We start from the raw sequence: 14548 nt of genomic DNA, 5'->3' as shown, positions 1-14548 counted from the left end.
GAACAGCTCTTAAGGGTCCTTAAAAGGGAAAAAAGAGAAAGCAAATTCATATATGCTATTTAATGGTCTCCATATATGTAGCTTCTTGAGGGACCCATGCTCCTAAGGTTTCACAAATCCGAAAAGGCTGAAAAGTACTGCTGCTTATTATTGCCTAAATAATTTCTTCATTACATTATGTTATAAGTAATAAATAAACCTAAATGAGGCAAGCTAGAAGCCAGCAACTTGTGCAGTCCTTATTAGAACACACTGGAATACTGTAAATTCATACTGAGAGATGGACTTCTAAAAATAAAATTATATAATGAGGGCTCAATAAAGCTTCCCTTAAAGTCAACAAGCACTGTTTCCATATTTAAAATTAAGCCCTTTTTAAATATTTTGTTTGAACAGTTACAACAGCACTTTTAGTATGACACAAGAAAAAACCAATAAGCAGATAAAACAAACACAAGGGAATTCTTTTCCCTCTTATGCAAATAAAGAGTGTTTTGCTCAATGCAAACGCTTCCTGTATATTGTTTAGAACTTAAATTATTGTCATCCTGTGCTTGTGCTGATGTGAGGAGGTAGAACTGGATAGTCTGTTTTCATTGCAAAAACAGTAAGAAAAGAAATAGAAAAGGTTAATTATCTATGGAAAGGTAATAAGCTTGCTCAGATTCTCTGAGTTTTAGGCTGCTAAGAGTTTGGCTTGTTCATTTAACTTTAACAGAATGATTTTTATATGGCAGAGAATAAAGCTCTGGCTCTCACAAATAGCCATACTGCACCACTGAGAGACAACTGGCTCCTCTGGACACAAACCCACAGGTGCCAGACTACAACATACAGACTCCAATACACACTGACCTGGCTCTGTGCTTTAGGCTCTATCAAATCCCAGTCTTCCAGCATAACCAAGGCTGTTACACCTTGGACTAACAGGTACAAGAAGAAACCAGGAAGGGCAGTTCAGTCTTCTCTGGGTAAAGAAGACTACAGACATGCAGTTTTGGCTAGACCAAATAGCTCATTAGCACCAACTCAGCCTTGACCTTGTCAGGCTCTCGCTAGTCCCGCGCAGAGCCAGGGGGGCCATGCACACACATTTCCTCACCCTGCAGGGTCCAGGATGGCATTTTAGCTGGCCCTGGCCTAAACTAGCTCTGACTTCACACGGTGCTGCAGAGTCTGCATTAGTAGCTCAAGCTCCATGGAAGTCAGATTACTGGGAAGACAGGAATAGAACCTGCAAGTAGCACAGTGCTTTTCATATAGCTCTGAGCATGAAACCCATTAGGGTCAAGTAGGCCCTACAAGAGCCAATTCTGACAAGCCTGCCTTAGAGGTTCAGTTTGTCACTTCTGTAATGTGCCTGGGAGTTATGCTTGGCTGGCAGTATCAGAAAAAATAAAGGGTTTTTTTTTCCCTTCCTTATTCAGTGCCAAAGGAACTTAACCTGTGCAGGTAAGGTCAAATGAAGTCCACAAATATGGTGGGTTGATATCCATTAAAATTATCATAACATGAAGCACACAAAATGTAATGGGCTTTGAAGGCTTCAGCTGACAGTTTCCCACATCCACTGGGAAAGCAAGAATTCAGACAGTGAAGTTTTCTACCTACAGCTGCATTCTGCTTCTTAGTACACCCCAGTGTGGTATTGATTTCCATCACTTAAAAGAAGATCCAAATAAAGTTGGAAGCAGCTTGCATGTTACCAAAATATTTAAAGACTCTCTTGAACAAGGAGAACTAGAGACAAAATAGTGTCTAACCCAACTCAATTGTAATAAACCTATATTTAAAAATCAAGTGTGTGTTTGGCTAAGAAAGAATTAGGATATGTACTCAGAGAAAATACAGATCTAAAACCCACGTGTGTATTATCCTACATATATATATTCTTTAAAAAAACAAGACAGTGAATAGAAATATCAAACTTCAAATGAGGCAGTGAAGTCTCGCACTATTAATAGATTTAATCTGTAGAATGTTAATGGTTAATAGGAAATCTAATAATATGGCACCACATTAACCATCTTTGTGGCTGGTAGCATCCCATTTGTTGGGGGTCAAGTGATAATTCTTTTTAATTATCTGTAGACAGACTATGGAGCTTTTGGCTTATAATGCATGCATCTTCTTGAAATATATTTTTTATGATCTCTAAAAGTATAAAAGAAGATAGCTGTCAGAGCATCATACAGCCTGCTTCTGATCATGTACAGTTACATGCCTAAAACTGTGACAAAATGACCATCTGACAGTAATTCTGTACACAGAAAATGAAAAGCAATGAGTGAAGAACTCAGACACTGCAAATATCTTTATATTGAACAGAGTGTGAAAAAAGTCTCCTAAGAAACAGATACAGGTTTGCCTGCTAAAAAAAAAGAAGTTTAGAACAGCCACAGTCTTATCACTAGCATTCATTAAACATTATTGTTAAAATTAAACTCTGCCCTGAGAAACAGTCTTCTAAAATATTCTTTCAAACTATCACATCCTCTCATTTGAAATTAAAAGTTTATTTTCTCTTTCAGACACCTGCTGTCCTCTTCAAGTACTGTAATGTGACACTCGACATGCAACTGAATTATTCTAATATAACATACACCAGATGTCATGACCACACTTCACTTTAACTTGAGAAAAATCAAAAAGAACAAAGTGTGAACTCAATTCAAGGTGTAAAGAAAAATCACAAATTCCATGGGAACATATGAGACCTAAAGAAGTGTCATTAAGTACTATTACTTCTATTGTTTTTCAGTATGACCCCTGGTAAACAGGAACTCTGGCTCAGTCAGCGTTTGCATGTTAAATTACAGCATACCATTTGTGCTAACAATTTCCATGATCATTTCTGCAAGCTTATTTCCAAAGAGCCTCAATTGTACAGTAGCAAAGAAACACTCACCGACTGTCAAATTACAGCTTAAAGTTATTCATCTTGTGCCATTTGAGCATTTGCCCTACAGCTTTTGACAAACATTCATGTTTTTTTCTCACATCATCAGTCTCCTCAGCTGAAATGGCAGGTGAAGTGCAAGTTAATTTAGAGCACAGTCCAACTGTTTCAGACAAGAGAGGGAGCTGTGAGCTGAGAAGGAAGTTATATGTAGGGCACAGTGGGAACATTGCTAATAATGCAAAAGGTTAGTGAATGGCAGCTAATAATGTGAAAGGTCAGTGAATAGTGGTTTGATTTTTTGGGGCATATTTTGTTCATATTTTAGGTCTAAAAAAGAATTTCTAACAGAACAAGCCTCAGATAGTTAACACACACATTAAATAAATACTGTGTTACTGGTAAAACCTGCAACGACAGCTCTGAAAAATAAAGTCATATATAGATGGCAGGCAAGATTAGACAAATTCTGCTATTCCAGCCCAAGCAGCATCAATGAGACTGGTGTTCAGGAAATCTTAAAGAGCAAGGAAGAATGCCCTTGTGCAGCTGCAATTGAGGAAATCTGCTTTTAATTCCCATTCTCAACAACTTCAAGGATTTCTTTTGCAAGGAATTTAATACCTGGGCACTCTGGGTATCTTCATTTGAGCAGAGAGGGGGAGAGAAATAAGGAAAGCAAAGAAGAAAGGGAGTATATGGCATTTTCCCAGCTGGCTCATCTGTTATCAAGTAATATTTATTTTATTCCAGTAAAACAACACTACAGATCACTACCAAATCACCAACACTGAACTGTAATTTTGGATTTGTCCCTATGTGTCACTGCTCACTGCATCCAGAAGATAAGAATTTTCAACTGCTTGTCCTGAAAAAGCAGATGGAAGTGTGCTTTTGGCACTGCTGGCTAAACAAGCAGGCCTTTTTAAGAGCATGTACTGTGAGTGACAAAGCAAATGAGTTAGAACAGCTGATATTGTGTAGCAGGTTTGATCCACAGTTTATAGTGAACTTGAGGAAAGCAATGAACTCTCCCAATAAACTTCCTTGGGATTAAGTTACTGCCCTCTTTCTGAGTACTTGACTCCCACAGAAAATAAAATAAAGTTTACTGGTCTTAAAACAAAATCCTCAAAGGAACATCCTGGAATACAATTCACTCAGGCCAGTTCCTCCCTCATCCTGAAACCAGGCAGCAACTTAAATAAAACTCAAGCCTCTGTCCCAGCCACTTCCCACTTTGCAGATAGGAAACCACAACTCACCTACGGTCCTCAGACTTGGGGATGGGGTTGGTGCAGCGTTGGCTGTTATACTTGGCCACATATTCACATTGCTTGAAGGGGGCAGTCTTGTCCTCCAGAACGTGTCTGATACAGAAGGCGTAGCCGTTAAGTCGCCTCTGCTTGCACAGTTTGGGGCTATATGAGCACAAGGGCTTATTGTCAACCTCAGAGAAGTGTATGTGTTTGCCTTCATACATCACGTGACTCTATTCCTTGTGAACATCAGCTGAAAGAACCAAAATATTGAGACAAATCACAAAAGAGAAGAAAAAATGCATTCAGTTCTAGGTTGTGTGTTTCATTTTGGCAGGAAAGAAGGACCCAAAACAATACCTGATTTTAAATCTTCTGTACCATATCAATGTTAAGAGAGACCCCAAGGACACCACTATCCTGGAATGATGATGAACCAAGATGAAGCAGATTGTCTAAGAAAAATATCAAAAGGGTCAATGTCAGTAAGAATAAAACAGATATTACTAGTGTTCAGTAAGTAAACAGGCACAGGTAGTCACCAAGCCTGGGGTTCAGCTAGCATCCAATAAAACAAATCCATAGCACAACAGCTATCAATCAGTAGTCACATATCTTTGGAAAACATGAAAGAAATTACTGAGGAAAGAAAATTCTACTGCCACCACACTTTAATCACCTGAAACAGAACTTCACTCATCTACCAGAAAGTGATTAGAAGCTACAAGCTGAAAAAGGTTAAGTGTCAGATCAGATCATTTGCTTTCGGAAATCAAGTTGAAAGATGATTATCCCATTTGATTGCAGAGGGTTTGCTTCAAGTATCTTTGCTCACAAAACCACCAGCAACTGTCCCTGCTATGCAAAACTATTTCATCAGTCAGTGAAACAAAGTTGGCTTTTTTTAAGAAAAGCTCTCTTTACCACACCTGATAAACAGCCTTCAGATCTTGTAGCTGCTTCCAATTTCTGTAAGCATTCATATGCAGTACTTCCTGAGGTCATCACGGTTCTTCAAAGCGTCTCACTTTACTTATTTTCTTATATTATAACTTACAGAACTTATAAAAATATGTATTTATAAATAAATATAAATATTTATTTATATTCCTCACTGTACTTATTTTAGGGAAATGTAGGCATTAATATGAGTCAGTACTCCCATCAATGCCAGGAGGGCCAAAATGTGAATTCAGCAAGAGGCTGGGGAGTTTTCCCCCTCAAGTAGATTCCTACAACGCAAATCCATGCAGCCATAAGGTACTTTTTCAGTTCCCAACATTACGGAAGTCTTTGGCAATCATCTTTTCTAAAAAACAAACAAAACCCCCAAACCATCCCAAAGTAGTTTCGAATAAAATTGATAATACGTATATTCTGCAGCTACTCTCATACATTAGGCTTAACCTGCAAAAGGTAGGTTTTATTTAGAAAGGTCATCCTGAAGCACTGGAATGAACTCTTCTGAACACTGTGTATTCATTCAATACTCAGTTCAGTTTTCTATGTGTTATACACCAAGGAAAGGAATGTTCACAGAGGTGATATTCAGGAAATACATAATAAATTAGAGGCATGTGACAAATGTACAGATTACCACCTCAATGAAGTTACATGTTCCCAAGGCCCAAAATGGCAATAACAGAATTGCAAGGAGGAAGCCTATACAGACTTTGCAGGAAAGATGCACTTTCCTCTTGTAAAGGTACAAGCCTCCACTTGCTGCTGTAAAAAAGTACCAAGAGAAAATGACAAGCACTATGGCACTGGGGGATCTAGAACAGCAATTTTAAGTCACCAGGGCAAAACAAAACACCCTGTCCCACAGAGTAAGTGGCATAAATCTGGCCTTCATTAGCATACATTTAGCTGTAGAAGCAGGACAGAAGAGTAATAAAAATTTTAAAACACACTTAGAATTCTTGGAACAGCTGTACATGCACATGTACAGCATACACAGCACTTGAATGGAGACACCTGCTACAGAACGTAACTACTGCAAGCGACCTGAACAATCATTTGACAATAATGATAACTTTGTATTTCCTCTTGATACACATTTTCCCTTTCCCTGCACACACGCAAGCAGGCACCCCCAGAGGCAGGGGCCTCGCTCTTTGCTTACACCAGATAGCCACAACATAAGCACAGACACCTGTCCAGTTCCAATCACTTTTCCCAACTTTTCTCAATGCACAGAAGCACATACTCTATACATATTTGAAACCAATCACTGGAGTATGACTTTCCAGAACACATCAGTCTTAAGAACAAGTAAGTTCATTGATGACTGTGCCCTTCAAAAATACAGAATGGGAAGAGAGAACAATCTCTTCTTTAGCATGTTAAGGACCAAATTCTTTCAGTCACCTTGGCTCAGGCAGACACTGACCTACACTTCAGTATTATTCAGCAACAACATTAACAAAAGACATAAGTCCCATGGGAACATGACCCATACAGGAGTTGTAGTCAGCGTTTGTATCCCATATGTTTAAGAGATGGACTCTTCTATAACTATGGCAGCAAAAGTAATCAAATGAGTCTTAACTACTTGCATCTCACACACACAACACTGACAGAAAGCCTTTCGCAGGGGAGCTTGCTTCTCTCAGTAGTTTATCAAAGCTTGTATTTGGTGGCATACTGGACTGGATGTAACATTTAAAGACCAAGAGCATCTTGCAGCTGGGGTGACCCACATGTTGCTGTCTTTTTTATTCTGGTTTATTTATCACCTTCTTTAAACTACTACTGTCATGCTTTGCAGAGTTTCTGACAGATCACTAACTTTCTCCTCTTTTGTACAACCCAGCCATATTTCTTTTCTGAAAGTTATCAAGCAACAGACCAAAGTAAAAGAGTTCCTCAGGATGGTTCCAAAGTAAACATTGAGAAATGCATACCTTGTGTGCCTCCGTTAAGCTTCTGTAAAGAAACTGCTCCACAGTTTCCAGCTACTATAACCCTAGATTTTTTTCTTGTGGCCACAGTCTTCTTTTTGGATTTAACTCATAATTAAGCCTTATATTTGCATTTAACTTGACTGTGTCAAGGCAGGCACAGTATTCCACTTCTCACTTGTCTGAAAGATAGAGGGCACACGTACAACGCCATATGAAACATTCACACAAAAATACTGACAATAATCCCCAGGGAAACCAATGAGCATAAACATGAATTTTTGAGTCTATATATACACTAAGAGAAGCTCATGCAAATATAACCATCTTAAAAATCCTGACAGGAATCAATTAGTGCAACTACAGAGCAAGGAACGAGAAAGCTACTAAACATAATAGCCAACCACTGTTACATTAAAAAAAAACAACACAGCAACTTTCTCAAACTTGCAATTATATCTTTATTGGTAGATTCTTAAACAGGCTCCCCAAAAGACATGTCACTATGTGGATACACTGGCAGCATCAGAGACTGAAGTTGTACTTAATCTAAAAAGAGCTTTTTCTTTTTACTTCCATAGCATACCATATAAGAGTGTGTATGTGTGTATATATATATAAATATATAAAAATAACAAAGACACTTAAATCTATTAATTCTGATTTCATCTGATGCAGTGTTTTATTTTTAACAATTTACTGGAGTTCTTAACAGAGCTCTTCGCCACTACATAAAAAGTAGCACAAGCATGGAATAGGCATATGTCACTTAACTGAGAACTGAAACTACACTTAGCTAAATAGTGGGTGGGGGAGAAATTATTTTTGTCCCACAGTATTCAGTAAGAGATGACGGAAACATGGACTTCCCCTGGAAAACGCAAATGCTTAAGCAACTGTACTTCACTATAAAAATATCACAATACAAAACTTTCTGGAAGCTGTTTTGGATTTTGCATTTATATTCCACATGGAAGATGTAGGAAGGTTCAACAGAAAAAAAAATTATGCCTGCATGTGCTCAAACTAACTTTAGCCACAACCCGTGAATGAGAAACCAGAAGTTGCTTCTTGAGGAACCTAGATTTCCTTAAACAACTGATTCTAAATAAAAGATCTTGAGCTACTCAGAAGCAACCGGGCAAAGAACAGAAGGGAATCCAAAAATGTGTGCCCTTGCCAAATGATGTAATGCATGACTGAGGTTTAAAAAATCATGGTAGGGAATAAGGTGAATACAGAGCAGTCATACACCATATCACACAATATTAGAACTAGGGGTCCCTGGTGAAGTCAGTAAGAGATTGACTCAAAACATATTAAAGAAGTACTCCTTCATTTTTACTACTCTCAGGTAGTGAACTGCTGAAACTTGCTGTCACATGAGACTATGGAAGCAGACAGTATCATCAGGTTCAAAAAGGCAACAGAGAAGTTCATAGACAATGGAGATGTAAGTGTTGCACCCACCAGCATGACCAATTTAACAAATATGGATGGTGGAGGAGTAAGCAAAGGAAGCACAGAAAAAGTGGCTGGGCTTTCATGCTCTTCCTAAATAACATCACTTATTCCTACTGCCCAAGACAGCACATTTGGTTGGATCCAAACTGATCTGACCCACCAGGGTATTCTTCAGGATCTTAGGAGGTTACCACTAATATTTGTAACTTTATAACTCATTAATTTCTCCCTTTGTTCCATTTTTTATTCTTGAGCAGCTGACTGGAAAAAAATCTTCTCCCTCTGACCAAAGTCCTATCTGGACATGTGAAGAAGAGTAACAAACTTAGCACCCCAGCAAGGCTTTATAGCAAGGACAGGCAGGACACAGAGCAAAGCCACATTCTGAGACATCAGCATTTAAGAGCAGAGCTATTTGTCCTGCTAAGTGCAGCCACTGGTAGTCTATAAGACAACTGAAGGTGGTTTGCACAATGATTGCAAAAAGAGAAATTAAAGATTTTAATACACACAGATACTCACTGGTACAACTGCCAATACCTACTACCACCCTCTGGAAGAAACCAGCTCCCAACTGCTTTTAGTATTGGCTTTTTAGTACACAATCAGCTCCCTTGCAGTGCACATCAGCTCCAAGACAACCAAGCTGTAGCTCTGCACTCCACATACCCTCTTCCAAAAGAGTAAACAGTCCTTCAGAGAGGCTGGAAAACAGTGTAGCAGCAAAATTTGGAGGACAATCTTTACTATAACCATACCCAGGTACCAGCATCATGTCATACAGAAATCCAGTACCTGACATTTTCTGTAGTCTACAGGGAAGTTAATGGCTTACTCACTAACAGAAAGCACTATAGTCTCAAGACTCAGATAGGTAATTTTGAGCAAATGCTGTGCTGAAAACATTAGAGTATTTTAAATCATGTGGGATGATACATTCTTAAACATATGCTCAGAACTTGACATTCAATGTACGTAAGACCCTTTTAGGCAATGGAATCCCCAAATGCATTGTAAATTGCAAGGCAATTATATGCTGGTGGTTAAAAGATGTATAATTAAGAGGACTGAGCTCAGAGCCTCACACACTGCATCCAAACAAAACCCACGACTAAAAGATCTTTACTGTGTTGTTTTGCATTTGCTAATACTAGCCCAAATTTCATGTTAAATTGCTTGGTGTGTTCATGACATCTCACAGACAAGGTACAAATTATCTCCACATGTTTCCAAAACCATCAGCTTGGGGCCAGAAGTGGGACATGGATCTAATAGAATCTCAGCTTTTCCACAAACACAAATAACATAAATAGCAGTTCTCTCAATTCCTCTTGACCAAGAAAGAACAAGTACCTGCCACTGTCAGACCCCTTTCCTGAAACTAAGCAAACACACAGAGTGCAAGGTGTTTGGCAACATGGAATTTCATCCAGTCCAAGATGAACAGAAACCATAAAATTCATGACAAAAAGTTTGCTAAAGTTTGCTACCTTATGGCAAAACTTTTCTATCAGTATCAGTAAAAAGTACACTTCTAAGAAGAAAGCAAAAATCATTTTTTCTATTTCATAGCAACTAATACCTCTCTTGAAAATGTCTTGTTCTATCAAGAGAAGCTGCACCACATCTAATTGTGATCAACATCAACACCACAAAGTTTTAACTTCTGTCCTTATTCTGTGATTTAACCATAAGTTTGGCTTAGCTCTGATCTTTTAACAGCTCAGTTCTCTACTACACCCAGCTACCAAACCAAGACTGCTGTAATTGTGGAAATAAGAGTCTTTTTGTCAGTAAAAGCCTTCCAAATGAGACCGAGAACACCGGGAAGCAACCAAAGTCAACTACGAGAGTTCCTGTACAGAACACTTTTACAAACTAGAGTATAATCCTTACTCAAGAAGGCCTCTGAAGTGCAGGTACTGCAACACACATGCAAGTGCCCTGACAGATCAAGCCATTCAACATGTTAAGACCTTACAAGATATTTTTAGTTACCAGCTGGAATCATATTTTGGACTAGTTTTTTTCACATGTTAAGGTCTACCTAGGAAGAAAGAAGTAGCATTGCCCTCATTCTGCCTTTTTAGAAAGCTTATTACTTCAGCTCTGGAAAACGGCAGTTTACATCACATAAGGATGTCCAATATATTAACAGAAAAGCAGCAGAATATTTTAGGCAACACTGGTAAAACAGATTATGTTTTAGAATATAACACAATAAATACAGAATAAAATTTAAGCATCATTTCTTACAGTAGTAACAGCTAGAAAACTCATAGACTTGTAACTAGTTACAATCAAGAGCAGAAAACATGAGGAGGGAAAATAAAACTCTTTTTGTTCACAAACTGAACAGGTTCTGAGTTCATTCCTACACCAAATGAACTTAAGCAGGAATTTTCATTTCAGCTGATTCACTCATCTCTACCTCACAGCACCTTAGAAAAAACCTGAGAAAGATACCCCAAAGCCTACAAAACAACAAACATTTAAGACTCTTAAGAATTTTAGAAACTTCAGAGGATTTCTAAAGCAAAAAGATCTTAGGTAGGAAGAGTCATAACTATTGCCAAGAGTACAGTCCTAAAGATTTCCAAAAAAGTGATTTCCTAAACATGGCTATTCCTGACCTAAGGCTCAAGATGGGCTCTGTATCTTGAAAGTCCTTTGAACAAGGATTTCTCTATTTGAGCAGAAGGCCCCAGGCCCCATTCCTGCAATCACATCCTCACAGGGAGATTCTCAGGCATGCTTATTTCAATGTAGTTATAAACAGGCCTGGGTTTTGCCAGGATGAGCAGGGCTGCAAGAGGTGGCCTTCAGATACAGCAACAAATGGAACCTTTAGGCCATTGCAACATGTCAGAAATATACTTTAAAAACATTATCTCAAAATACCAAAAGCATGATCCTGAGATAGAGATTAAACATACCACAACACACCTTACATCTGTACTTGGAGGAAAAGAAAGTCCAAGCCTTTTATTTATTCAAATAGCAGATAACCTGCCCTTCCATATGAGGTTAAATAAAATACCTTTGACTTATTTTTAGTCCCAATACTACGAAGACAAATAAGCTTATATTCACACAACACAATATCATTCTTGCTTCAGTAGGAATATTCAATAAATTAACCAATAGAGCTCCTCACAGAGGAACCTTTCAGCACGTATAAGCTATTGGAGTTTCCGTGTGGTCTTACAATAAATTTGTGCCTCCTGATGATTTCCCATACCGCAAGAGCACGGTATATGCAGCTCTGTAAAACCAGGCCCCACATACAAATTCATTCACCCATCACAAAAATTCTGAACATCCAAATAACCTCCAGTATGTAGATTTCGGGTTGCTTTCTGTATATTAATTTAACTTCACAATTAATAAGACTTGTGTGATCGTTGTATATATTACAAACAGCTCAGGCAAAAGGCTGAACGTCACCAGGTTGTGCCAGCTTCATACAGAACAGGAGTGCTGTGGTTCAGCCATCATACCTGGGGAGTATGGCCTTAGCACGAAACACTGCCAGTGCAGGTGAGCCCACAGGGGAGGGCACCTGTCTGCAGGGAAACGGTGCACTGCCCTAATTTTGTCACTTTTAAGTGTCCCTATCCTCAAAAACTGAAAGGCCTTAAAATAAACCTTCACTGCATGTTGTTGAGTAACAAAGTTAGAACTAACTAACTTTGTTTTAATCAGATGGTACAATATAAGGCTTTAAGGTGAGCGTTACTGTCACTGCCAAAATTCATTTGAGGTTACTCGCACAAAGCCATTACTATTTTGACCTAAAAGACACATTAAGGAGTATTTGACCAAAACGCGCCACCTCTCGCATTAGAAACCGGAGCTATTTCACCTGTGCGGGGTGAAGCGCGTTGGTGGGTCTTCCAGTGCACTCACTTCACAACTACCAGACGTTCTTTTCCCTGAAAAAAAGGTTCCTTTCATTTTCAGTCCCGGGGGGCAGCGGCACCGCACGGAGACCCCCCAGCCCAGCGGGACCCCAGCGCACAGGGACAGTCAGGGTGCCCAGGGGGGACATGAGGGCCAGACACAGCCCTTCTGTGCAGGGGCTACTCGGGCTATCTCCTCCCCGGCTGAGCAGCCAGAGGGCTGCTGCCCCTGTCCCACTGACGGGTCCCGGGACAGTGGGGTGGCTGAGGAGCCCCAGCCCGGCCGCGGCAGGCTCAGGCGGCCAGCGGCCCGGCGTGTGCCGGAGCACCAAGGTGCGGCCAGGGCAGCCCCTCGCCCCTGCCCCTCGGTCCCTGCTCCGGGCCGGCCGGGCCCACGTGCCGGCAGCTCAGGGGCGGGGGGGCACGCCGAGGGCTTCCCCGCACCCCAAAACCAGCCCCCGCTCCCTCCCAAAAAGTTTTGCGGCGAATCCAGCCGCCGCCAGCCCGGCCGAAGGGGGTCACCGCCGGGGGGAAAAGGGGGTACGGGACGGGCGGGGGGAACCTGCGGCCGCATTCCGAGCTGCCCCCGCCCCGCCGGCACCGGCCCCGCGGCCGCAGGCAGGGGGTGAGCAGCGGCGGCGGCGGGGGGGAAAGCACCCCAAAAACGCCGCGAAACTTTCCAGGCCGCGGCCGGCGCAGCCCCGCGGGACCGGCACCGCCTCCGCCGCGGCGGCCCCGCACCGGGCTGGGGGAGGGGGCGACCCCCCACCCCGCCGCCGCTCATTAAAAGTAATTTCGGCAAATTAATGCCGCCCCCGTCCCCCCGTCCCGCGGCCCCCTCGCCCCGCGCGGGGGGCGCGGGGGGCTCGGAGGGGGGGAGCGGCCCCGGCCGCGGTGCCCCCACAGCCTCCCCCCGGGCGCCCGGCCCCAGCGGCGGCGGGGCTCGGCCCGCTCTGGGCCCGGGGCCCGGCGCGGGGGGCCCGGCGGGGCGGGGAGCGGAGCGGCCGGGCCGCGCGGCGCCGAGGCCTAGCGCCCCCCCGCCCCCGTTCTCCCCCGCCGCCCTTCACCTCCCGGGCAAAGGCGCCGCGCCCCGACCCTCCCGCTGGGCCCCGGCGGCCGTCTCACCCCCCTCCGGCTCTCCTCCCGGCGCCCGAAAGCTTCAAAACCGCCCTGGTTCCCCGCACCCCCTGCCGCGGCCTACGCCGCCGCGGCCGATCCCCGGCCTCGCGTAGCCCGCCTCCCCACCCGCCCTGCACCCTCCGCACCGCCTGCCGCGCTACGCGAGCCCGGGGATGCAGGCCGGGCCTGGCTTACCTTTCCAGCTGCTTTTTTTTCCCTCCTCTCTCTCCTCTCCCCCCTTTCCCTCTGTTGGGCTGACAGATCAGAGTTTCCTCCCCAGCAGAGGGACTGGGAATGTGCTCGGGCTCTGTGCTGAGGAGCTGCTGCCCCCCTGTCTCTGAGAAGATCCTGCTTTTTGTGGGGAGGAAGCTTTGGGGGCTCTTTATTATTTTAAAACTACAAAGTGCTCAGAGGGTAGGTGATTATTAAGGGGAATCCCTGAATATATTCTCCAGCAAAGAAGGCAGGGCTGCTGGGGCTGCTCAAGAAGAGAGCCAGCAGCCTCCTATAGCACCACTACAGGCACCGAGAGGACATAACATCAGAGAGCGGCTCCTCTGCCCTCCAAAACAACAACTTTCCTACCATCTTGGAGGTAGTAGAGAGGGAGAGAGGGAGGGGGAAAAAAAGTACAGAAGGTTTTTATAAAGTGTCAGTTTGGAGGAGGGAGCCCAATGGCCAAAAGAAAATATTTTATCATTTTGTGACTTTTTATTTTAAATAAAAATAAAATACAAAGGCTTGTGGCTGAAGAAAAAAAAATTTTAATAACCTGTAAAGATCAACTCTCTGGAAAAAAAATTAAAGGAGGTACGGTAAAATATATAATTTTAGTAACTTTTTTGTTCTTAAGACAATGTATATTTTTCTGTATTTATAAAGTTGATAACTTTTTGGTCATTGTGTGATGATTTTATAAATTAGTGTGTAATTGTGAAAGTTCCTGTAACTTTTTTCTTTTTTTTTTTTTTTGGTACTTGTAATATTAGTAAACAGCTGAGA

General features: G+C 42.2%; 1 protein-coding gene across 6 annotated transcripts in view; it reads right to left on the bottom strand.

The window, feature by feature from the left end:
• Positions 1 to 13878, bottom strand: part of INO80D (INO80 complex subunit D) — a 45450-nt gene extending 31572 nt beyond the window's left edge. For 2 of the 6 annotated variants that reach the window (XR_014853443.1, XM_085066236.1), the window contains exons 1-3: positions 12391 to 12746; positions 4519 to 4613; positions 4165 to 4411 (exon numbers count right to left, since the gene is read on the bottom strand). Coding sequence is in view for 4 of the 6 variants with exons in the window: in XM_085066236.1 (XP_084922362.1) it covers positions 4165 to 4382 (218 nt within the window). In the remaining 2 variants the exon portion in view is untranslated. Of the gene's footprint in view, positions 1 to 2908; positions 2980 to 4164; positions 4412 to 4518; positions 4614 to 12390; positions 12747 to 12989; positions 13155 to 13741 lie in introns of those variants that run through there. The other 4 variants (XM_085066233.1, XM_085066234.1, XM_085066235.1 and 1 more) reach the window with 4 other exon arrangements.
• Between the last annotated feature and the right edge of the window lie 670 nt (positions 13879 to 14548).

This window comes from Lichenostomus cassidix, chromosome 7 (genome assembly GCF_008360975.1).
Source record: "Lichenostomus cassidix isolate B80296 chromosome 7, HeHo_3.0, whole genome shotgun sequence".
Classification (NCBI taxonomy): Eukaryota; Metazoa; Chordata; class Aves; order Passeriformes; family Meliphagidae; genus Lichenostomus; species Lichenostomus cassidix.
Note: the sequence above shows the minus strand (reverse complement) of the source record. Positions and strands in the feature narration are given on the sequence as shown.